This window comes from Brassica oleracea, chromosome C9 (genome assembly GCF_000695525.1).
Source record: "Brassica oleracea var. oleracea cultivar TO1000 chromosome C9, BOL, whole genome shotgun sequence".
Classification (NCBI taxonomy): Eukaryota; Viridiplantae; Streptophyta; class Magnoliopsida; order Brassicales; family Brassicaceae; genus Brassica; species Brassica oleracea.
In genome coordinates this window covers 43,814,962-43,839,664 of record NC_027756.1, presented here as the reverse complement: position 1 = coordinate 43,839,664, position 24,703 = coordinate 43,814,962, and the positions used below count along the sequence as shown (strand labels likewise).

The following is a 24,703-nucleotide window of genomic DNA, read 5'->3' as shown; positions in this document are numbered from 1 at the left end:
AAAAATGAAATTTATTTCTTACAATATTGATATTTTGTTTATTATCTACCACACCGAACTGAACTGATTGAGTTATATATATAATATGGTTTGTTCAGATTCGGTTCGGTTTGTTGTTGCTTATGTTTGGCTACAATCAATCAATCAGTTAGTCTGTAAGGTTTAAAGGACTCTTTTGACGACCAATGCGGTGCATGAAGAAAACTTTACAAGTGGCGACACGGTATTGGCAAGCCCGCGCTCGATCGATAAAGTCAGACAAAAGCGAAAAATATAATCTTCAGTCTTCACTTGAAATATACTGATCGCCTGAAATATTTGACATATCAACGCCTTTATTTCATTATACTTTTGATACTACTCTCTGTCTCCACCAATTCATCGAATCCTTCTGTTAAACCATCTAACAACAAACTAATTTTCTTATAAACCATTTATATAGCACCACAGTCCATTTTAAGGTAAGTAGAATATGAATAACCCTATGAACTCGTGTTACAACATTAATCCAATCATCATTTACTAGTGTCTAAAAAAATATGTTACTACATACAGTGCCGTCCCAGTATATTTTGTGGCTTAAAGCATAATTATAAATAGTGGCCTATGCTATTTAATGATATTTTTATTAACATATTATATACAATATTTTATTTTTAAGAAAAACATATTTTTGTTTAGTCCTGCATAAAAAGTTTAGATGAATAGTAGACTATTAATTGATAATGTACCTATAATGTTTAGTGTTTTTAACAAATAATAAATAACATTTTAGTAGTTTTTTGAACCATTTTTTTTTGTTAAAAGGTTTTAGAGAAAAATATTTTTGAACCATTATATTCTAACATTAGTTCTTTCTCACTTACTACACCTTCAATCACATTACATTCTTCTTTACTTTCTATAATTTCATATGCAATGATTGATGGAGATTAGAAAACCCCCAATGATAACAAACGGTTATAAATAGCAAAGATAATAGAAACAAAAGAAATAACAAATTAATTATCCAAAACAAAAGATAAATACAATGTGAACATAATATAAAAACAGAGACATTTAATAGTTTAAGAAAAATCACAATACAGAAAAGAAAATACTTAAACTAAGAAGTCAAAAACAATATTTTTAACCACTCAACTATATTAATATTTTGAAAATGTGGCCTCAAAAATTATAATTTTTTTTGTGGCCTGAAGCTCTTGCTTCATTAGCCTTATGGAAGGCACGGGCCTGACTACATATACGAACACAAGATAACGAAAACAGTTTCGAGTTACTTCAAAGATATGAATTTTAGTGGGCTTTTAGACTTTAGAAGCCCATCTAAAAGTCAACTACAGAAATGCTGACTTTGCTTACCAGATTGCAACATTGACTTTGACGAAAGATAAACCGTTTCATCGTCCTCCTCATCGTTGAGCTCTGGAATCAAACCTCTCTCGGTGGGAAGCTGAAAAGCGAGAGCTTTGTTGATATTTTTGAGGTAGATTCATGAGAAAGCTCTATTCTTTTTCAATTTGATCTCATTATTTTTGGTTGCTCAAAAAAAACAAGAACTCATTATTTTGTAGAAAAAGGAGAATCAATCATTTGTGAGGTGAGGTAGGGAGCATTAATGGCAGACGCAGTGGTTGCATTTGGTTTGCATTTTCTCTGGGAGCTTCTCATTCGAGAATCCAATCGGCTCAAAGCAGTCCAAGAACAAGCCACCGAGCTGCAAAACGATCTGAGACGGCTAAAATCTTTCGTGAAAGACGCAGAAGCAAGAGCGAGAGAGTTAAGACTTGCGTACAAGAGATCGTAGAGATTGTGTATGATGCTGAAGATATAATCGAGAGCTTTCTTATAAACCAAGAAAGGTTAGGGATCAAGAAGCATTTAAAGAGAGTTTCTTGCATCACATTTGCTCATCAGAAGCTTAGCTCTCAGATCAGAGGCATAAGCAGAAGGATCTCCAAGGTTATAGACAATATGGAGACGTTTGGAGTTAGAGAGATTATAAACAAAGTTGAAGAAGAAGAAGATCAAGAGACTTTACCGGAAAGAGTTATGAGGCAATCTTTTCCTAGCGTACTCTGAAAGCAGTCTTGTTGGTGTGGAACATAGTGTTGAGAAACTAGTTGGTCATCTCGTGGAAGAGAATGGAGTTCAAGTTGTTTCTGTTTGCGGTATGGGCGGCATTGGGAAAACAACTCTTGCAAGACAAGTTTTTCATCATGAGAAGGTCCGGCGTCGTTTCAATGGATTTGCTTGGGTGTTTGTTTCACAAGAGTGTAGGCAAAAGCATGTGTGGCGAGGGATATTACAGAGCCTTATGCCGAAAAACGAGGAACAAAGAATTGTGGAAATGACAGTTTCTGGACTACAAGATGAGCTCTTTAAACTACTTGAAACTTAGAGATGTTTGACTGTGCTTGATGATGTATGGAGCAGTGCAGCTTGGGAGCTTATAAAGCCAGCTTTTCCACATAGATCAGGTGACTAGTCACCAATGTTCAAGAAATCGATAGGCGGTAACTAGGTGCTCTATAGATGATTATTGATTAGGCATATGTCTAGATCGATTTTTGAATGTCTAGACCGATCTTTTCAAAAAAAATCTTTCAAGAAAAACCGTTTTGTTTTGGCCCGATTTACTGCTGCCTATGCCGATTTTTAGAACACTGCTAATCACTGACATTGAATCAAAATGCTTTTTATTTTGTTGCATTTTTTCTCTGTGGTGTCTGATTTTGGAGTATGGTTAATTTTTGCAGGTAGCAAGATCTTACTCACTTCTCGGAATGAGAGTGTTGGTTTGCATCCAGATCTAAGATGCATTATCTTTAGGCCTAGGTTCCTAACTCATGATGATAGCTGGGAAGTTTTTCAAAAGATAGCTTTGATTGAGAGAAATGATATAGGTATGTCTTTTTATGGAAGTACATAAGTAAACCATATGCTAAAAGGAATGAACTAAAGAGTCTTATATTTTGTGTAGAGTTTGAGGTTGATGATTTAACGGAAGAGATACAACAAATGCTCAAACACTGTGGAGGGTTACCATTAGCTGTAAAAACTCGTGGAGGGTTGCTAGCTACAAAACGTACAGCTTCCGAGTGGAGAAAGGTACACAACAATATCAGATCTCACATCGCAGGAGAGATTGGGGAAAATAGTGGTTTGATAATTAATGTGATAACTTTGAGTTATGAAGACTTACCTTCTCATTTGAAGCACTGCTTTCTTTACCTTGCTCATTTTCCGGAAGATCATGAGATACAAACAGAGACATTGTTTAATTACTGGGTCGCAGAAGGGATAGTGATGGTGGGAAGTGAAGAGAGTACTATTGTAGATGTCGCAGAGGATTATCTCGAGAAGTTGGTCAAGAGGAGTATGGTTTTAGTAGGAAAGAGGAACATTGTGACATCAAGAATAGAATCTTGTCGTCTACATGATGTGGTTAGAGAAGTCTGTTTATTTAAAGCCAAAGAAGAAAGTTTCATGCAAGTTTTCAATGCTCAGAGCAGTGTCTTGGATGCTACTAGTACTCGAAGAGTTGCTGTACATTTAGTTGATGATGATGAAAATGAACCTGTTATATTTCAGCAGAGGAAGATTCAAAACCTCAAAGCAAGGGCCCTTTTGTATATCACTAGAGACTTCCATCCTTGGATATTATCAACCCGGAGTTTTCGAGGTTTAGAATCTCTTAGAGTCTTGGATCTCTTTGGAGCTCAGTTCAGAAGACCCAAGTTACATAAGAGCATAGGGAAGCTCATCCACTTGAGGTACTTGAGTTTGAAAGAGACAAACTTGTCTGTATTACCATCTTCTCTAGGAAACCTTGAGTTGTTGGTTTATTTGGATTTAGAGATTTATGAGACAATGGTTCACATACCAGATGTCTTAAAGAAGATGAAGAAGCTGAGGTATCTTATGTTACCTGATGAACTCAGCAATAAAACAAAGCTGGAATTAAGTGGTTTAGTGAAGTTGGAGACTCTCAAGAACTTCTCATTAAAGCACAGTAGCGTCAAAGATCTAATCAATATGACCAAACTCAGAACTTTGTGGGTCTGTTGTGCCTATGGTAACCTTGCAGAAGGAGTCTTACCTTTGTCCCTCGGTGCATCATTGAAACACTTGGAGGAGCTAATGTTATACAACAAAAGAAACGGCCAAGAACAAGTCCAACCCTCCAAAATCGATGCAGGAGCCTTTGTTTCTGGTTTCCAAAGACTTAACCAGCTAAGGTTAGATATAGAGATTGAAACGTTACCTAATGAACTTCAGTTCCCTTCCTGTATCACCTCTGTTTCGTTATCCTCTTGTGTCCTACAAGAGGATCCAATGCCAGTTCTTGAGAAGCTACACAGTTTAAAGATTGTTAGTCTAGAGCTGAATGCATTCACAGGGAGGAAAATGGTCTGCTCGAAAGCCGGGTTCCCTAAACTGCTTACTCTAGAGTTTTGGATACTCGACAACCTTGAGGAATGGGTTGTAGAAGAAGAGTCCATGCCTTGTCTTTGTCATTTGGAGATCAATGACTGCAGAAAGTTGAAGAGTCTTCCTGATGGGTTAAGGTAGATAACTAGTTTAGAGGAGGTGAGAGTTGGATGGATGGAAAATGCATTCAAGGATAAGTTGATCCAAGGTGGAGAAGATTACTACAAGATACAGTATGTATCTTATGTTGTGTTTCACAATTGCAGTGACGAATGATAAAGAAGTACAATAACAGAATGATTATTATGATACTTCTTTCAAACTGTATCTTTAGTTAGTGCTGGGTTCGCGGGTCAACCCACCCCGACCCGTCCCGCCCCGCCGCGGGTCGAATCATTTTTTCGATTCAAAAACTCGACCCGCATAACCCGCAAACAAAAACAATAATTATTATTTATATAATAGTTATTTTTAAAAAATACTATTAAAAAAATATATTTATAATTAAAATTATACAAATATTTATTGTTTTTTATATATTTTACGAAAAAATGTTTTTTTTTCAAAAATGTTTTTTTTTTTTAATTTGCGGGTTGGTGGGTACCCGCGATTCAAATTCGGCTGACCCGCATCCGCCCCGCTCAAAATAATCTCGACCCGCACCCGCACCCGCGATTTAAAAATTTCAAATGGTTCGACCCGTACCCGCCCCGCGGCGGATCAAACGGGGCGGGACCCGCGGGCAATGATTAAAATTTCCAGCTCTATCTTTAGTCTTCTATAACAAAGTACACTCCAAAGAAAAGAGACATAATCGTTTCTCGACATAGCCAAGTGAAACATTAACCTTGAGTTCCTAAACTTTTCTGAGTTATATATAAACATGTCTCAAATTGTAAAAAAAAGTTTATTAAAATGTTTATGGCCTCAAAATCTTAGGTCCAACCTTAAAACTAGAAGCAAATGATCAATAAAAGAAATGAGAAGCTCATGAACAACCAAGAGTACTAGAGTTAGAAGAACATGATATTCTCAATGTGACCTGGAAAACACAACATATCACGATTACGCTTACCAAAACCGTGGATACCACGTCTAAACTCACTATCCGCGATACCTTCCACTGTTGCACTTCTGAAACTCTCTCTGATCATGTCGTAATAGTAAACAGTGAAAGGCTTAGATGACTCCAACGTATCAGACACCAACATAACTTCTCCTGTATGAATATCTCCCGTAGAAGACAGTCCTTTGTCTCTAAACAAATCTCCCCACTCCGTAGGCACATCGCAAGTCATGATGTTCCATGATTCATCTTCCTCTTCATGAATCCACAAACGCATAAGATAGAACTCCTTATAATCCGTTCCTCCTAACTTACCTTGGTGGTTTACAAGAGTCCAACAGTGAGCGTTTATGGGATTGTGATATCGTCTGAGCTATGGTAAACGATTACTTTTTTGATATCCTCTTCGTTTAACATATCTTCTTGTGGTGCGTTAATAAGCTCCACCTTCTCGGATCTAACATCGAACCTAGCTATCTTTTTATGTCCAATTACGTAATATATACCACCACTGATGCAAATCCCTCCTTTGACATCCGTGTAAGGATCTCCGACGTCGATGAACTCAATCTTTCTCCACTCTTGTTGTTGACATCCCAATGTGAAAACGAAATGCTCCTGCTCTATATTGTCTTTTGTGCGGCTGTCAAACCCGTCATGCATCATCACACACAAGACTTTGTACTGGTCTTGGACAGGATCGTAACCGAGACGTGCGTACATGTCTCTTTCGTTGAGTGTAACATCAGGCAGTTTCAAGATTTGTCTGGTGGTGGGATTACAAACGGCTATCGATGAACCACGCGTGCAGCATATCAGGCCGTTCACAGGGAGAGATTTGATGTAGTAGACGAGGTCCGACATTGTCATGTCGTGTCTGGCTGTGGATGAGTTTTCCTCCGTGCCGTGTTCAGGAGCTGAGAAGATGAAACGTTTCCGGGAGTCGAAGTGCTTGAAGGTGAAAAGTAGACGTGGTCGAGTCTTTGAGTGAATCAGGAAAGAGTCTGCGAGATCTTTGCTACGGATGGTAGAGTACCAGAGCTTGCATACTGATAGGAATCTGATGATGGATTTGGCAGGAAGTCTCGAGAGTATCTCAAAAATTAAGTCAAATGGAATGTTTTTTGGGGAGTTTTGGTCGTGAGCTAGGTCACGTGTTGGTGACGGTTCCATGGCTGCCATGATAGAACCCTAGAACACACAAAAGCCGCTTATATAAACTAGTTTTAGAAGAAAACTTTCTTTTTGTCAACAAATATAAACCACTTTCTATTTCCATAAAGAATTATCTCTTGTTTTTTCATTACTGATTTATTTTTGATGCTTATTGAATTTATAAATCTTTTGTTATCAAAAGAACTTAAAAGAACGTTATAATATAATTACTACGAAATCCGTCTCATAAAAAAATACGATTTTGCCATAAGGCACTTTGAACATTCTTAGTATCTTCAGATGAATATCTTAAATAACTAGTTTTTTTTTTGTAAGAATTAATATAATCAATATGTTGACACATGGTTTCAAATATCTCTAGAAAGTATTTCAAGAGTTTTCATTTGAGTTATTCCCCAAAATATTTTACTTCTCTTTTATACTTTCCATTTCTATTATTTAATTTTTGAAATACCCTTCTATAAATCTTAGCATTGGAGATTTAATTTTGATTCATTTTTTTTAATTTTAATAGACTATACTAGAAATTATATATTTTTATTCTTTGGCCAAATATTTAATAAATAATGACAGCTTTATTATTTTGTCACATATTTAAGACCAACCTTATCAATTAGGTTCTCAAATTAAGTTTCTCTGATAAAAATTAATATTAGTTTATTATTTTTTATTAAATATGTAAATTTAATTTTTTTTAATTACAACCGCTTATAGTTTGACAGCTAAGTAATAGAGTTTCTAAAAATATCCTAGATTAGAACTTACTAGTATTAACCCCCCGTGCTAAGCACGGATCAATTTACCTTTTTAAAATGTTATGATTTTTGTCATAATTTTCAATCACAATAAATTCTCATTTTGAAATAGTATATGAACAGTTGCACATAAATTAGAGGTGCTTGCTTTGAATCAAAGCCGTTGAAAGGGGTAAAGCAACAAGTCTGATATCATTATAAATTAGATACATGTTTGTAGTATTTTCAAAAAGTACATAAAACGTATTATATACTTAAAATACTTTATTTGATCCATAAAATGTTTTCACTAATTTCATACAGAATACAAATACTTAACTTAGCATAATGTAAATTTAGATGCAATGAATCTATTAAATTTACTGCTATTTATTTTCTTGTAGTTTACAATAACAATTCTATTGTCATTTCATGGTTAATTACCTAACTTGTTTTTGGAAAGCATACACTTATAGAAAAATAAACCAACATTAATTTTGATAGTTTGTTTGATTTTTTACATTTAAAGTTTAAAAAAATTTTTTGCTTTTTTTCATCAACAAAATTTATTTTGCATTATTAAAAAGAATACAGTTTTTTTAACTATTACTTAAAATCTTTCAGGAAAAATACTATTGTAACTAAATATACTATTTTATTGTTTTAGATAACTGTTACAACTATCCAATAACAAGAACCTCAGAAATTTCAAAATTAATTACAGAAAAATATTTAGAAATTAAAATTTATTTTTGAGTTAACAGAAGATTTTGACTAACCCACATTCATCAAATTAGATGGTCAAAAATATTTTTTTTTGCATTAAAGATTACGGCCCTAACTTTTTTGGTGTAATTATTAATGGCCCTAATATTTTTAAGGACTATAAAGTAAATATTTTCACTTTAAATTCTAAATGTCAAAGGTTGTGCATATCTTACTTACCTAATCCATCGTGTTGAAGTTCAACCTTAGCCAAGTTTACTGTAAAACATATATATCCAAAATTTTATCTGATCCCTCATATGTTCTTTTTGAATCAGATTTTTTCCCATACATGCTGCAGCAAACTTTAGTAATTTCAAAACTGAACAATACATATATTTATGCTATATTTTTTAATTGTGATTTTGCTGAAAATTTTTCATATGAACACACCACCATATGAAAACACAGCAAAATGAGAAAGCGAGAATCTTTAATCTAATTAAGAAGCTTCAATGAAAGCATAATAACTCTCGCTGATTTGATTCAGAGTTGCAAGACTCCATATTATAAAACTCACTTCCCTCATTCAGAGTTGCTACACACACACACGGACCAGTGTCTGCGGACATTTCTTTTTAATATTTGGTTATTTTTATCAAAATAAACATTGTATTAGTTATATTTTCTGGAACTGGATAAAAAGAACACCTAAATTAGAAGTTCAGCATAAAACCGGTTAGCCATTTTCGTGTTAACGTTTTCAATTTTTTTATGGGTCAGTGTTTGAATGCAACGCTTCTAATTTTGTACGAAAAAGAGATATATCTTGTGTATAATAGACTCATAAGGTGACACAAAAGACTCGTAAACAGATTTATAATATATGTGTGGACACCAGAAAAACAAATTTCTGATCTGTTCAGACAAAAAAAAACAGATATCTAATATGTTTTCTATAATAAAACATATCTGTAAAATAATTAAACCATAATAAATAGATTTGTAAATACCTAATTTGTATATAGTCGCTTCATATATATACTTGTTGTTACCTCAGTCGAACTAAGCTCTGTTTTTCTGTTAGTATATTGAGTTTTATCTTCAACATGAAACCTTCAAAAAGGTTCAGAGAGTATTAATTGAAAAAAATGAATCTGAAAAAAGCAAGGCATAAACTTGTATGAACTTTTTGCTACGCTCAAAACAAAAACAAAGAAGATGAAGATGAAGAAGATAAGACGACGGGAAATAAAAGAGAGATGGAATTAGTTGGTGCAAGTTATATAAAGAGTTCAAACTGATTGAAATCGTGGCATTACTGGAAGTTATAGATTAAATGATTTATCCTTTAAATAAGAACGTGATATGAGGAATTGTAGGAGTTTAGGTTTTGCAGTTTCAATAAATTGAAGTCGATTGTTTTCTAACCTTTTTTTGCATTAGTTATTTTTTAATTATTGACAATAATTTTTTTAAAACACAGTCAAATGTGTCAGAAGATTATTGGTCATGTGACTTGTGTTTTATTATATAACTAGATTTTGACATGCACGCCTGTGCAGATGTTTGTTTTTTTGTTTAGAATTTTTTTTAACTTTTGACAATGCCATAAACTTAATTTTGTATGTTTCGATTGATACGCTATTCAGTTTTGACATTCATGTGTCTTTTCAATATGTTTAGCCTCCACTTGTAAATTATAAAATTGTGCATTTTTGTGTGTGTTGCCAACTTGTTTTGATAACGTAAATATTAAAATATAAATATTATAGTTATAAGTATACCTGTGGGTTTTATTAAATTATATTATAAATATTTTGATTTAAAGTTGTATATAAAGTTCAAGTTTGATATTGAGATTTTTTTAAAACAAATACATGTTTAGGCAGAAACATTCAAAAATAAGAATAGATTTTTTGAAAAAAGTTAATCAGCTAATAATTTAAGTTATTGAATTGGGTCATTTGGTTACGATTAAAAATTTTGTCCATAATTTACAATCTGAGAATATACGTATCTTCAAAAATTACCATAAAAGATATTTTTTTTTGGTAGGCGACAGGGGACAAAGGTCCCCTATCATTTATTCAATTCCAAACCTATTACAAATAAACTTGTCGGGACCTAGCAATCCCATAAACATCATCCAACAGGATGGAAGCAACATGCTCCGGAACCAATTCAAAGTAATGAACACCAAAAGATAAAGAAAACGCATAGTTGGCTAATCCATCTGCTAGACAATTAGCTTCCCTATACATATGCGAAATTTTGACTAACCAGTCTCTCGAAATAAAGCCATAGCACAAGCGTACTAGGAATGACAGGGGATGAGCATCATGAATCCCTGTTTTAAGAAACCCCACCACAGTTGCAGAATCAACCTCCACCTCTAGCATCCGTATCCCATTTTCCTATGCTATAGCGAAGCCGTAATAGACACCCCACAGTTCTGCTAATGTAGCTGAGCAGATACCTATATTAACCGCGAATCCTCCTTTCCACTCCCCATTCTCATTGCGCATAACTCCACCAGCTGTAGTCAGTCCCGGATTTCCTCTGGAAGCTCCATCAGTATTTAACTTGCACCATCCATTTGAAGGTCTTCGCCATTTGATATGTCGCTCCTCACGTAAGCCAACAGCTGAATGTAACCTCAGTTTATTGTTCGCTAGAATCACCTCCTGCGTCTTGTCCTTAACAAATTGAACTCTATCCCGACTTTTCCCGGTTTCTCCAAAAACATATCCACACCTCCATTTCCAACACCACCACACTGTCAATGCGAACATTGTAGGCCACCGCTCCCCATTAGCTGACTGAGCACTTGTTAAATTTTCATAAAGCCATTGTAAGAGTGATTGATCAAAGAATCTCTGTTGTTTGCTCGGATCTACCAGCCTTCTCCAAAGTCCCATTGATGCCGGACAATCGCGAAGGGTATGAAGGATTGTCTCATCGCCGCTCTTACATAACTGACACATCCCATTGTCACTCAAATGTCTACGCTTCCTCTCCATGTTTGTCATGATAACCTGGTGAGAAACCAACCATAAGAAGACTCTGACTCTCTCTGGTACTATCACACGCCACACTCTATCGTAAAAAGCATTCATATTTGGCCTCGGTTTCTCATCTTTCGTCAATAATGCATACGCTGATTTGACTGAGAAGAGTCTATCTTTACTGCCTCCCCACGACATTCTATCTCTAGCTCCTGTGACGTCATCAATTACCACCGAAGCCAGACATAGCCTATGCTCCATTGAAATATACGGTTCAATACATTGTATTAACCATCCTCTCCCACTCTGCTATAAGTCTCGAGCCTTTGCCTCCAATAACTCTTCCGGAATGTCCACTGTACTCAGGCTCTGTAATGGCTCATGCATCAGCCAATTATCTTTCCAGAAGCGTACTCTGCGACCATCTCCTAGAATCCAACAAGTGCCTGGAACCACACAAGCTCGAACTCCCAGTATTATACTCCTCCATGTCGGAGACCAAGTTCCCTGAGGCACCAACCATGATGATACATGTATCTCCCCTACCCGAAACTTCTTGCGCAAGATCTGTACCCATAAATCGTCATGTGTATTCAACACCCTCCAACCGAGCTTCGCTAAGAGAGCAATATTCATATCTTTTGCTGATCGTATGCCAAGACCCCCTTCCCTTCTTGGTTTGCAAATCTTCTCCCAAGCAACCAAGTGTTGTTTTCGGTTCCCATCCACACTCCCCAGATAAACGATCTAGCAATTTTATCTAGTTGGTTCAGCGTCGACATGGGTAAAGCTATCAAACTCATTGTGTGTACCGGGATCGATGAGAGGACAGACTTGGTAAGAGTTATCCTTCCTGCTAAGCTCAAAAATCTTTTCTTCCAACCAGCCAGTTTTGAAGACATTCGCTCAATGACTGTACCAAAAGTCTCTTTATTAATCCTCTTTTGCAGAACCGGCATACCCAAATACTTTCCCAAGTCCTTTGTTGCTTTAATTCCGCTTTCATCACTGATCAGAGTAATTAAATCTCGATGAACATTTTCAGAAAAGAAAATTAGAGATTTCTCTAAATTGACCTTATGTCCCGATGCTCCACAAAAATTTTCCAGTACCTTTCGTATAACTCGGATTTGTGCTACTGAAGCTTCTGCGAACAGGATCAAATCATCAGCAAAGCAAATATGTGATACCGATGGGCCACCTCTAGATAACTTTATTGGCTTCCATTCCTTATTTGCAACCGAGAGCTCAATCTGATGGCACAATCTCTCCATACATAGCACAAATAGATATGGAGAAAGAGGGTCTCCCTGTCTAAGGCCACGCTGAGGTATAAAAGCTTCTGTTCTTTCCCCGTTCCAGAGTAGACTCATACTTGGGTTCATTACACACTCCATGATCTATGTGATCCATGTTTGTGGTAGCTTCGCTGCGTGGAGAGTGTCTTCTAAGAAGTCCCACTTGATACGATCTTAAGCTTTCTCAAGATCTAGCTTAAGTAGCATCCAACCCTTCTTTCCTTTCTTTCTTCTCATTGAATGAACTGCTTCCTGAACTATCACAATATTATCAGTACTCAATCTCCCCGGGATGAAGCTTGCTTGGGCTGGACCTATTAGTTTCGACATTAGTGTCTTCAATCTCATCACCATCGCCTTCGTTATTGTTTTGAACAAAACATTACACAAACTAATAGGTCGAAACTGCATAATCTTCTCTGGTTTCAGAACTTTGGGTATAAGAACCAGCATTGCGTCATTCATGTCCTCTTGAAGAACTCCTATTCGAAAAAACTCAAGCCCACAACGTGTCACTGATTCCCCCACGACATCCCATGATTCCTGATAGAAGATGGGTTGAAAACCATCTGGTCCAGGAGCCTTAAACTTACCCATTGACCGGACTGAAGCTTCCATCTCCACTGCCGAAAAAGGTTTATTCAAACTCTCCAGTTCATCCCGTGTGAGCTCCGTAAACCCCACCATGGGTAACTTCTCTGTGTCAAGAGATATATCCTCTGTCGAATAAAGTCTCTTGTAATAGTTCATTGCAAGCTTCTCCAACTGTTCTGGTTGGTCAATCCAGTGACCCTCGTCATCCTTCAGCATCTCTATTCGGTTTCTCTTTCTCCGTACAATGGTAGTCGTATGGTAGTAATTCGTGTTTCTATCCCCAAGTACTATCCATTTCTCCCGCGATTTCTGATACCAAAGTACCTCCTCCTGCTCTAACACGACATCAAATTCTTTATGTAGTGTCTCCTCCCTTAATAATAGAGCATCAGACGAGTTTCTCTCCAACGCCTCCTGAACTTCTTTGATCTCACAAAGCAGTTCTTCTTTTCGTTTATTAACATCCCCAAAGATCTCTTTATTCCATTTCTTAAGCTTCACTTTCAAAGCTACCAGTGCCCCTGAAGTACTCATCTCTCTGTTCCAAGATGCTGAGAGTAACTCCTTAGACCCATCATGTTTAAGCCACGCAGCTTCGAATCTAAATGGTCTCCTTCTCGGATTCCCTTTCTGCTCCGGTTCCAATTGTACGTAGAGTGGCGCATGATCAGATGCTAAGAAAGGAAGATGTGCTACCTCGGCTTCCTGCCATCTCACTCGAGTTTGTGCACTGCACAAGACTCTATCCAATCGCTTTGCCACGAAATTCCTCGTATCCTTACCTCTCCTCCAGGTGTACGAGTTTCCCTTGAATCCCATATCCACCAAGGCTAGATCATTGATCTAATCTCCAAACGCCAAAGAATCTGGTGATAGTCTACCATTACCTCCAGTTCGCTCATCTACACTGAGAATAGTATTAAAATCTCTCCCCACCATCACCGGCTCATCAATGTTCTCTAGTACACGTTTCAACTGTCCCCAAAGACCGCTTCTTCGACTAACCGTAGGAGCCGCATAGACAGCGATAATGTGTAAAGTCTCCGTCCCAAACACCCCCTTCACATGAATAAACTGATCCGACGATTCCAACACCGTGATCACTCCCAACTGATCCCTCCAAAGAATCCAAATTCCACCACTCTGGCCAATAGCATCCACACGGAAGGAGCTATCAAACCCCAAGTTTTGGCAAATCTTTCTTGCTTTGTCTCCACCAGCATGGGTCTCGAACAATGCAAGGAAGTCGGTTTGATACTTCTTCAGAATATATCTAATCGATCTTCGGAAGTTGGGTTTATTTGCCCCCCGGCAATTCCAGAATAAGCAATTAATCATCATAATTCTACAAATCTCTGATTGAATTCCCGGGGCACCCTGTTATGCGAGGGATACCACTACCTCCTCCTCCTGTGACTTCGTCTGAGGTTCCACCACCATTTGCTTCCCTGTTTCACTTCGAGTGATCTCCATCGGGTTCTCCACCACCTCATCGCGTAGCTGAAGAGACTGAGGCGGATCTCCGATTCCCACACAATCTCTGAAGACTCCACCGGGTCTCCCTGCATCACTATAATAAAATTTTAACAAAATTTGTACAAATAAAAACATTTTATTTCATATAATATTGGATCTCACATTAATATTAAGTATATATGCCTAAAATAACGATATTTAGTTATTTAAAAAATGAAATATTATTTTTTCTTATTAGTTAAGCAGATTTAATTAATATAGGTATGTTTTAATTTAATTTAAAATAAATTAAAACAATAATTTCAAAAGATATGGAAACTATGATTAGTTTTAATTAAAAACATTTGGTTGAATGAGTTAGTGTTTGATAAAATAGTGTGATGATTAGAGATAAATTAAAGAAGAATTTGTTTGTTTAACCCATTTGAGTTTTATGTAAAACACTAAATTAAAAAAAAATGAGTGAGAAAGTGTGATTTGGAACAAATTATAAGAAAAATTGCTTAAACTACTATTTTCATAATACATGGTTTTATGTTTACCTTAACCAAATTTATCTTTAATTTTAAAGAGATAAATCCTACTATATATTAATTGAAAAGTCACTTAATTGACTTTTAATTATGTGTCTTTAATAGGTTATTTTTAAAAAAAAAATAGTTATAATTTGACTGGTTGTTAACATTTATTAGTTATTATTTTAATCAGATCTAATAATAAAAGGTAACTCTAGAACTAATTAATACAAATTAACAAATAACACAAATCATATTATAAATAATGATTTATGGTAACTAATTGTAGAATTAGAGAAAGAATATATATGTTTTATCAATTTCTTTATTTTTATCAATTAGTTATATATAATTAAATTAAATACTTTAGCATTTTTTTATAGAAATAAATTTAATGGCTATATATTATTATATAAAAGAATTATATTTTTAGGTAAGAAATTATTATAACTTTTATGTTTTTAAAGCCCACACAAAACCGTTTACAAAAGATCTTTCATGATAAAAGCATCCGATCATTGTATTAGTGATATTGGTGTTACACAAAAAAAAAACTCACTCTTTTTTTTTTTGAGAGCTAGAGCATTTTTTGGTTTTTCATGTGTTAAACTAAAATATAAAGTAATTGTACAACCAATTATCTCAATTAATTATAATATTTTTTTCTGTAAAAGAAATATTTTTAATGACTAAGGTTTATGTTTTTGAACTATTTTAAATCTCACATATCTTCTAAAAATATATACTGAAATTTTTTATTATCCAAATATTTGAAATTAAAAATTAAAATTTTAAATTTCTAATTATTATTTAAAAATTATAACAGTGTAAAAATAATATATATTTTTATATAATATAACTACCCGTAAAATTGTGGGAAAACACGTAGTAGGGAAATTAAGATTGTATACAGTAAATAAATGTTTTGCAAAATCAGATGGTTATTTGATGACGATAACAAAAGAAAAACCAAATTATAGCCATAAACAATAGAACACCCTCCAAATATTTGGTTCAGATGGTTTATCAAAAAGATTGAGACGCGAATTTACAACGTAGACTTGCACTGAATGTTTTCTAAGAATGGTTACTGACATTAACACAAAATACACGGCTTGTAGATATTGGAAACTGTATTTTTGCAAAAAAAAATGATTCCCCCTTTTATTAGGAGGCAATAAGACAGACACGTATTCGTGAAGTAAATAATATTACGTAGGACTGAGATTTTGGATACTCAAATGGTAAAAGCAGTTCAAACAGGACAGATCAAGCGGATCATGCAGATCAAACAGGACAAGTGCAGATCAAGCAGGACAAGTGCAGATCAAGCGAATCATGCAGGAGATAACCATATCAAATAATTTATTGTAACTTATCAATGGCAAAATTAGTTCAAAACTATATATCATATTAAAACAATAAAAATGACACTTAGATATTTAAACAAATATCTTAGATGTTATAGGATCGGCCGAAATGTCTGTAAATGTTTTATAAGATACTTATACTTCTTTTATTTTCTTATTTATAAAAATTAAATATTATATGACAAAAAAATAATAAGTAGAGAATGATAATTTTGTATTGTTAAAGTTGTAAATAAAATAAAATAAAAATATTGTATTCATAAAAGTAGATAAATATATTTTTAAAGTTATGTGTTGTAACAAAGTTATTTATTGACCAAACAAAAAAAAAAGCAGATCAACACTACCAAATGTTGGCGGATGAGATCTGCATACAGATCTCCTGCTTTTTCCACAAAAAGACAAAAAATATTGAACTGCATGCAGATCTCCCGCTTGAACTGCTTTTACAAACAGAAAATGGTGAATGGTGAATGCAGTGCGGGAGAATTAGATGTGCAGGAGAACTGCACTTGTCTCACTCCTCCATTCGGACACTCAGGTCGGTTATGGATAAATCGACTATTTAAAAATGTATCCAATGCGTATTTGGTCGACTTACGGTCTGGATTTAGATCGGTTCCAACTGGTTCCGGTCTGTTCGAATATATAAATATTAACCAGAAATTATATTTTTTTATTTTTTTTTAAATAAAATTGAACACAGAATATATATTTTTTTAATTATATATTTTTTTTAATTACAAAAAAAAATTAAAATGATCTAGTGGTAAAAGTAATTGTATTTTTTCCTTTCCAACCCGGATTTGAGGCTCAAGAGGTACAAATCCATGTTTTTTAAAGCTTAATATTGTGTAACTTGGAATGTTTCTCATGTAAATGCCTATGAATGTTGCAGCTATAGAAGCAAGGGAGCTCTGAAACCAGAAGATGAAAATATTGCAAGCCTCCAAAAAATATCAAAGAGATGGAATTGAAGCCTCCCAAAAATATCATGGTCTTAAAACTTGGTTTAGGCGGTGTTTAGGCACCCATCTCGACGGTAACTAATTTTTAGCCGAAACAATTAATTTAAAAATCCGATTTATAAGACTCAAATTGGTTTAAAGTTAAATTGTTCCAAAATCAGTTTAAATCATTTTAAATCAATCTAAATTACTCTAAATCTGTTAAAATAAGCAATAATGTTACTATTAATCCACACATTTGTCTAATTTTATTTGTTTTGTATATCTAATTTTGATAATTTATCAAAATAATTTTATAATTAAACTCAAAAATTAAAATATCTTATATAAATATAAGGAAAATATAAAATAGTTCAATAATTCATTTACACCTAGGCCTCGAAAAATCTAACTTGTAGCTAGTCATCTATAGAGGACATAGTTACCGCCTAGCGATTTACACTCTTCAACATTTTCTCCTTGCAATAATCGATTTAGGGATTTAGGTTAGGAGAAGATGATTTGGAGGTTTAATAATAATATCTATTAGTATTTATTCAAGTTAACAAAATTGTAAGTGATCTAGTGATTCGGGTTTATAACGAGTGTAGCTTTGGTCACGGATTCGATTCCTTTTAAATACAATTTTTTAAAAAAATATTAAAACGACGTCATTTAAACTTAACATAGTTGGTGATTTAAATGACAATTTTCTCGTTTCCGATTACACCCCTCTCAAACAAAACAAAAAAAAATCAACTGTTCAAGTGAAAAGAACACCGGACAGGTGGCATAAAAAAATATAATTCACACATCCTCACGCGTGAACTTTTTTTCTCAAACTAATCCTCCGCCACAAAATTAACGGCTAACGACCCATTAATTATTTATTGATTAGTTAAACAAAAACCTGGTTGGTTTATAAATCATAGCGAAATAAAATAAATTATACTTTGTGCCGTAAATATGAGAGATTCTTATCCTTTTGAATAAATTTTGAAAAAAATACCGATTGTAATTTTTAGTATAATTTATCGAAAGTGACAAATAATTAAAAAGAAAAAAAATAAAAGTTGGATATTGTTATGCTTCTTCTCATCTAAATTTGTATCCTTAAAGCTGAGCAAAGACGAAGAATCTCTCCAACAATGGCGTTAACTCCAACTCCATCGACACTCACTTCTCGTGTAAATATCTCCTCCGATCATCATCCTTCCTCTCTTCATTTTCTTCTCCCTCCTCCTGGATCATTATCGTCTCCTCCTTCTTCCTTTTCTCTCCACTTATCCGCGCTGAATAGATCCATGATCTGCTTCGAAACACTCAAGGTTCTCTCGAGATCCAAGTGTTTAGCAAAATCTCCAACAACCGCCGAGGATTTCGTCGGCGATTACGATTCTCTTAACGTTAGCGGTGACGACGACGACGACGATGGTAGTGTCAGCGGTGGTGGAGGAAAGAAGATCGATTCTTCTTCCTCTACTGTATCTTCCTCGAGTGATTCTACCTCTCTGGGGATTCGCGAGCCAGTTTATGAGGTTTTATGAATTCTTCTTTTTGTTTTTTATCTGATGATTGCATGTCTAGAATTCTCAGAGATATGGTTTCTTTGAATTTGAAGGAAGTTTATTACAGAACAAAGACTTCTTACTTAGGCTCCTAATGGTAATGTGTAAAAGAACATATAGTAAAAAAACATAGGTATAATGGATATATACCATGCCTTAGTGTCTGAAACCTCTGAGTAGCTTTGGGCTTAGGTTTAGAAGCTGTCACTTCTTCGTATCTCATCAAAGTTTCTTACCTTGTGTCTGTGTAATAATAATAAAAGGTTGTTGAAGTGAAGGCGACGGGAACAATATCTACAAGGAAGATTAGCAGACGACAGCTTCTCAAGTCCAGTGGTTTGTGATAACCATTTTTTACTTCTTCCACCATTTACATTTGTGGTATCAAATGACATTATGTTGCTAACAGTTTGTAACTTTATTTACCGCTATGATAAAGTCTACTTTTTTTTTATTCTATCAGGTCTTCGGCCAAGAGATATCCGAAGCGTTGATCCTTCACTGTTTATGACTAACTCCATGCCATCTCTGTTGGTATGTAGTAGCCTTTAAACAAGCACGTCTCTATAGTCTCTCATGTACATTTTGCTTTCTACAGTAACGAACCCTCCACAAAGGAGTTGGAGAACCGTCCTGTATATTTGTCTCTATGTGAGAAATGGTGAAACCCTTTTTCTAACATGTTATTTAGGTTCGTGAACATGCAATTCTGCTTAATCTGGGCTCTCTGCGTGCAATAGCAATGCGAGACCGTGTCCTTATCTTTGATTATAACCGGTAATTATTCTTCATATCATTTACTCTTTTTTGTTAAGTATCGCTGGCGTTCATCCAAAATTATTTATCAGGAGAGGAGGAAGGGCTTTTGTTGATACTCTGATGCCTCGGATCAACCCAAGAAGCATGAATGGAGGTCCCTCTATGCCTTTTGAACTCGAGGTTAGCTTTAGCTCATCCAAATAACTTTATGGGATAATGCTTTACTTTCCTGTTAATTTGTTGAGAAGAATAAACTTAGATTTTGTAACTAAAATAAAATATCATGATCATGATATAGATCCCACCCCATTGTCATTGGATTAACTGAATATATATTTTCATCCCTCCCTACATATTACATAACATGAGTTCATAATGATTTCTATCATCTTGGTTGCTGACTTTTAATGACTGCGGCTTTCCTTAAAAGGTTGTGGAATCGGCGCTAATCTCAAGGATACAGCGGTTAGAGCAGAGGCTTATGGATATAGAACCCCGTGTGAGTATGCATACTAGTGAGTATATTTCAGTTAGATCTTCTTCACTTCAGCTGCTGGACTATGAATTCTCCACAATTTGGATGCTTCTATGTCTCCAAATTGGACTGAGTTTTGATATGGAAAATGACACGTCCATTTGTAGACGGACAATGCATTTTCCTTGTTATGTATAAGTTTGAATTCTGTAAATATCACATTGCACTGAGCATGAGACACTGTAGTTTTGTCCAAACATTTGACTTATGCCTTTTTCAAGACCACTCCCTTTGCTCTAAATCTTTATTTTCTGCCATTTGACTCAGGTCCAAGTTCTTCTTGAGGTTTTGCCCAACCGCCTAACTGCTGATATATTGGAGGAGCTTCGTATTAGCAAACAAAGACTGGTACACTTCATTTAGTCATTATGTATGTATATATTCTTGATTCAGCTGTTCGCTTCAGGGAACTCAATGTTCGTTCCCTTGTATTGTATTTTTAAAATAGGTTGAATTGGGCTCGAGAGCTGGAGCTCTTAGACAAATGCTCCTTGATCTCTTAGAGGATCCACATGAGATACGCCGCATATGCATCATGGGAAGAAACTGCACACTTAGAAGAGGAAATGACGACATGGAGTGTTCATTGCCCTTAGATAAGCAGATTGCTGAAGGTAAGACCGCAAACGTTTCCACCAAAGTTAGGTGAGTTTATCGATATTGATTTTCTTTGCCTGGTTCCTTGCAGAAGAAGAGGAGGAAATTGAAATGCTCTTGGAGAACTATCTGCAAAGGTCTTGCTTTTCATTCCACGCCACAAACTTTTAGTCTTGAAGCATATGGATATGTTGTGTAGTGAAACTCTATGGATTGGTATGTGCAGATGCGAGTCATGCCATGGTCAAGCGGAAAGGCTTCTGGATTCTGCAAAGGAAATGGAAGACTCAATTGCTGTCAATCTAAGGTTTTGAAGATAACGAAACAGTTATTTCTCCTAATCTACTAGGCACTTACTGTTATTCTTGTATCTTATCCTCAGTTCTCGGAGACTTGAGGTCAGCAGATTCGAACTACTTCTTCAGGTCGGAACGTTTTGCGTTGCAGCTGGTGCTCTCGTCGCAGGTACATTCACTAACTGTTTATGATTTGCTTCCATTTTCTCTAGAAACCTTTAAACTTGTAATAGGGAGGCTTGCTCCTTTCAAAGAAGCGTTGCTCTATCAACGTTTTGTCACAGCCAACAATTCCTATTTTTCCCATGTTCATTATAGATGGCTAATTATACCTTTTGTTTGGGGGTGCACGCAGGTATATTTGGAATGAACTTGAAGTCCTATCTTGAAGAACAACCTGTAAGTCATAAAACTTCATGAAGCAACAATATATTAAACAATCACTTAACTCATTAGAGTCTCTGTCGTATTCGCAGTTTGCATTCTGGCTAACAACGGGCGGAATCATCTTAGGAGCTGCAGTAGGCTTCTTCCTCATGTATTCCTATCTCCGTAAACGCAAAATCTTTTGAACTTTCAATGGTGAAAGAAGAGGTAAACTCGCATCTTTTCTGCTTCCCCTTTCCGTTTTTACTTAAAACCAGGGCTTAAAACTGATAAAGAAAGCTCAAGATAAACATATATGTTACAGGTGAACAACATCCGTGAAGAAAGAGACTTTTCATCAGACAACACAATGTGGCATTAGGCCACCTTGGTAGTAAGTTACTTAGAGACCGGTGATTTCATAAAATGTCAGATATATATTTATTGTGTTGTCTCAATTGAACCCCGATGAACTGTGAGTTATGTCCTCATTGCTTACACTCTGCACGAAACTATTTGGTATTGTTGAATAAATGAATCATCTGGATTGGTTCGAAAGCCAATGAAATTTCAAATCTTTTGTTTCCAACAAGCCGAGGGAGAAAAAAAACAAACACACTCTAAATCCTTGATCTCCAAAGAAGTGATTCGAAAGACAAATCCAAAACTTTGTTTTCTCAAGTGCGAAGATCACGAGCAGATTGACGACCTGCTCTTGCTGACACCTTTTCCTCTGACCCATCAATGGCTATATTCCCAACGCCAACCTCCATGGCTTCCCTCTCATCCTTCTCCTTGGCTTTATTCTCATCTGTAGAATCTTCTTCTTCTTTGGGTTTTTGTGGACTCGGTAACGGTTTAAGTGATCTAGGGACAGGATTCAGCCAAGGGTGCGTTAAGCACTGAGCAGCAGTAGGTCTCTTCTCAGGTGCAAATTCAAGAATGGGAGTGATGAAATCTTGCATAGCAACCGCGTCTTCCTCGCTGAACTCATACTTCTCCATTAAAACCTTGCTCAGTGGCCAGAACCGCAACCGCCTAATGTGCCTTAGTTCACCCTGCCGGTTGAAGTAATCACGCGAGTAGCGTCCTCCTAATGCAATCTGCATCCAAATCTCCCGTTAACAGAGCTTCTTAATCATATTTAAACCCTTTGTTTCTCAGTCTTTACCTTTCGTGGCATCATCCCAAGAAGCTCCATCATCAATGCCAAGTGATCCTGTAAACCAAAATGTGTTGGTATTGATTCCTAACGAATGAAAAGATTTGAGAAAGCATACCTCATCCCTCTCATAGTTTTCACCGCTGTGAGGATCAAACAGAACATCTCCAGTAGCAAGCTCGAAGCAAATGCATGCAAAAGACCACATATCCGCCGAGGTTGAGTACTTTGAGCCAAGAATAACCTCAGGACATCGATACTGCCTTGTCTGAATATCGCTCGTGAACTGCTTATAAGTCCAACAAGCATTCCCAAAATCAACCAGCTTGCATTTCCTATCAACATCCGCAAGCAACTTCTGCCTAGTAGCTCTACTTCCTCTCCTATTGCCCCGACTCTTTTCGCCGACATTCTCTGCCTCTTTCGCTCTTTCGGAACTCCCTTCTGAACCCTCCTCCACAGTTGAGTTTCCGTTTGGTTTCGCCTCGGAGTTAGAAGCTCTCTCGTTTTCCTCTGAACCGTCCTCTTCAACCACTACCTTCTTATTAGCTTTCTTACGGATCTTCTTCTTCTGGTTCTTAGTCATATCCGCACTGTACGTGTAACTCTTCGGTTTCTCTTTCTCAGCAACAGCCTTGTCCTTAGCGGTTGGAAGAACAAGAGGAGCACCGGTTCTCCTAGCATCTGCCTCAGGGTTGATGGTGGAACAGAGGAGAATATTCTCCGGTTTGATATCGGTATGGATAATCGAAAGCTCGCGGTGAAGATAATCCAAACCGACTAAGATATGGAAACAAAGCTCTTTAACCATGTTGAGAGGGACACCACGGTAGTCGCTGTACTTGATAACAGACAAGAGATTATCTCCCAAATACTCAAAGACCATGCACACATGCTGCCCGTTAGGACCCGCGTGCTTGAAATGATCAAGAAGCTTCACAACGCACTTCTTGTCTTCGGGGTCACCTTCCGCAATCTGTTTCAAGATTTTGATCTCGTCCATGGCTGCCTCAGTGTAGTGCTGTGCGCTCTTCTGGATTTTCAAAGCTACATAACGCTGCAAAACAATGAAATTGAAGATCAAGATTCATAAGTATGTTCACTAGAAACACATACAACAACCTCAAAGAGGTAATAACCAGAGAATCCAAACATAAAGCTTGTAAATTTCTAACTAATCCCAACAAAGCAACTTCCTTTTCTAAAACCCTAAACTGAATCTCTGATAAACTGAATCACAGATTCAAATCAACATCCACAAGTATCATCAGAAAAGGGTAATAACCAGAGACAAACAAACTCTCTAGAAGTGGAAGGTGGGCTTACTGATTTGAGAGTGTCCCAAGCGAGCCAAACAGTGGAGAAGTGACCCCAACCAAGCTTACTCTGAATCACATAAGATCCATTCTTGAAAGTATCGCCCACTCGCACGGCATGGTAGCCTCCTCTCCTGTAATCCTCTGTTCCTTCATCCTCTGAAGAATAATCGCTAGCGTCACTCATGCGTCCACCGTCTTTCTCATCCGCCATCGCTTGAATTAAGCTAAACCCAGGAAGAAAAAGACGATTTTTTACGGAGATGAGAGACCCGAATCGAGAAACTATGCTAGTAGTTGCGAATCTCGATAGATAGTCAAGCGATTAAAGACGAGGCGAGATTTCGAGATCTGTGAAAATCCCTTTAAAACCCTAAAAGTTGGAGACTTTAAGAAGAAGATAGCCAAGTAGACAGAGGTTTTGGAGCATCAAATTAATGCAGATACAACGTTTTAGGAATCGACCATAAGTGTGGGAATGGAACACGAATTATGATGACAGAAGGAAGAAGACAGGAGGAGGTAGTGTTGTGTCTCTGTCCAAAAACAGATTAGGGCTTTCGTTGACTCTTTCTCAGACAGAAGTGTCTACAAAGTACAATAATTAGGGGAGAATTATGAGATTTTATTCCCTAATGCACATAATAATTGGGGGATAACTTACAAATACAGCATAAAGTTCGTTGGCTTCACATCAAAGTATAATTTATTTTTTACACTTTATGACAAAATAATTTATTTTAATTTCATTCGAAATTAACTATTTTTCTTATTATGTTAT

The 24,703-nt window shown here is 36.1% G+C and overlaps 4 protein-coding genes and 1 pseudogene across 5 annotated transcripts; 3 read left to right on the top strand and 2 right to left on the bottom strand.

Annotated features, from left to right (window-relative positions):
• The first annotated feature begins 1,397 nt into the window (after positions 1 to 1,397).
• On the top strand, positions 1,398 to 4,728 carry LOC106317757 (probable disease resistance protein At1g58602). Its single transcript, XM_013755526.1, has 4 exons — positions 1,398 to 1,486; positions 1,575 to 2,480; positions 2,760 to 2,906; positions 2,984 to 4,728. Exon 4 carries the CDS (start codon positions 3,022 to 3,024, stop codon positions 4,573 to 4,575), a length of 1,554 nt encoding a protein of 517 aa, XP_013610980.1. The 5' UTR covers positions 1,398 to 1,486; positions 1,575 to 2,480; positions 2,760 to 2,906; positions 2,984 to 3,021; the 3' UTR covers positions 4,576 to 4,728.
• Positions 1,619 to 2,401, top strand: LOC106315113 (disease susceptibility protein LOV1-like). The gene is made up of 3 exons (XM_013752883.1): positions 1,619 to 1,803; positions 1,863 to 2,057; positions 2,110 to 2,401. Exons 1-3 carry the CDS (start codon positions 1,619 to 1,621, stop codon positions 2,399 to 2,401), a joined length of 672 nt encoding a protein of 223 aa, XP_013608337.1.
• A 719-nt stretch (positions 4,729 to 5,447) lies between the features above and the next one.
• On the bottom strand, positions 5,448 to 6,682 carry LOC106317652 (annotated as a pseudogene).
• An 11,711-nt stretch (positions 6,683 to 18,393) lies between these two features.
• LOC106318285 (magnesium transporter MRS2-11, chloroplastic) lies at positions 18,394 to 22,002 on the top strand. 2 transcript variants are annotated; one of them, XM_013756189.1, is made up of 14 exons: positions 18,394 to 18,861; positions 19,155 to 19,227; positions 19,355 to 19,425; positions 19,583 to 19,668; positions 19,740 to 19,830; positions 20,081 to 20,149; positions 20,453 to 20,533; positions 20,634 to 20,799; positions 20,874 to 20,919; positions 21,009 to 21,089; positions 21,165 to 21,247; positions 21,434 to 21,477; positions 21,555 to 21,672; positions 21,770 to 22,002. In XM_013756189.1, exons 1-13 carry the CDS (start codon positions 18,472 to 18,474, stop codon positions 21,648 to 21,650), a joined length of 1,377 nt encoding a protein of 458 aa, XP_013611643.1. In that variant the 5' UTR covers positions 18,394 to 18,471; the 3' UTR covers positions 21,651 to 21,672; positions 21,770 to 22,002. The 2 variants fall into 2 exon arrangements, with proteins under 2 accessions (XP_013611643.1, XP_013611644.1); XM_013756190.1 differs by having other exon boundaries at positions 18,472 to 18,861; positions 21,751 to 21,948.
• On the bottom strand, positions 21,992 to 24,559 carry LOC106318283 (SRSF protein kinase 2-like). Its single transcript, XM_013756188.1, has 4 exons — positions 23,933 to 24,559; positions 22,725 to 23,663; positions 22,616 to 22,663; positions 21,992 to 22,547 (listed from the first exon to the last, which is right to left on the bottom strand). Exons 1-4 carry the CDS (start codon positions 24,134 to 24,136, stop codon positions 22,122 to 22,124), a joined length of 1,617 nt encoding a protein of 538 aa, XP_013611642.1. The 5' UTR covers positions 24,137 to 24,559; the 3' UTR covers positions 21,992 to 22,121.
• Between the last annotated feature and the right edge of the window lie 144 nt (positions 24,560 to 24,703).

Coding starts and splice junctions, on each gene's coding strand:
- LOC106317757 (XM_013755526.1), top strand. CDS start 3,022: ATGCTCAAACACTGTGGAGGGTTACCATTAGCTGTAAAAACTCGTGGA.
- LOC106315113 (XM_013752883.1), top strand. CDS start 1,619: ATGGCAGACGCAGTGGTTGCATTTGGTTTGCATTTTCTCTGGGAGCTT. Junction 1,804..1,862: donor AGACTTGCGTACAAGAGATC/GTAGAGATTGTG, acceptor AAACCAAGAAAG/GTTAGGGATCAAGAAGCATT. Junction 2,058..2,109: donor TTACCGGAAAGAGTTATGAG/GCAATCTTTTCC, acceptor TGTGGAACATAG/TGTTGAGAAACTAGTTGGTC.
- LOC106318285 (XM_013756189.1), top strand. CDS start 18,472: ATGGCGTTAACTCCAACTCCATCGACACTCACTTCTCGTGTAAATATC. Junction 20,534..20,633: donor GTATTAGCAAACAAAGACTG/GTACACTTCATT, acceptor TTTTTAAAATAG/GTTGAATTGGGCTCGAGAGC. Junction 21,478..21,554: donor CCTATCTTGAAGAACAACCT/GTAAGTCATAAA, acceptor TCGTATTCGCAG/TTTGCATTCTGGCTAACAAC.
- LOC106318283 (XM_013756188.1), bottom strand. CDS start 24,136: ATGGCGGATGAGAAAGACGGTGGACGCATGAGTGACGCTAGCGATTAT. Junction 23,664..23,932: donor CTTGGGACACTCTCAAATCA/GTAAGCCCACCT, acceptor ATTGTTTTGCAG/CGTTATGTAGCTTTGAAAAT. Junction 22,548..22,615: donor TTGGGATGATGCCACGAAAG/GTAAAGACTGAG, acceptor ATTTGGATGCAG/ATTGCATTAGGAGGACGCTA.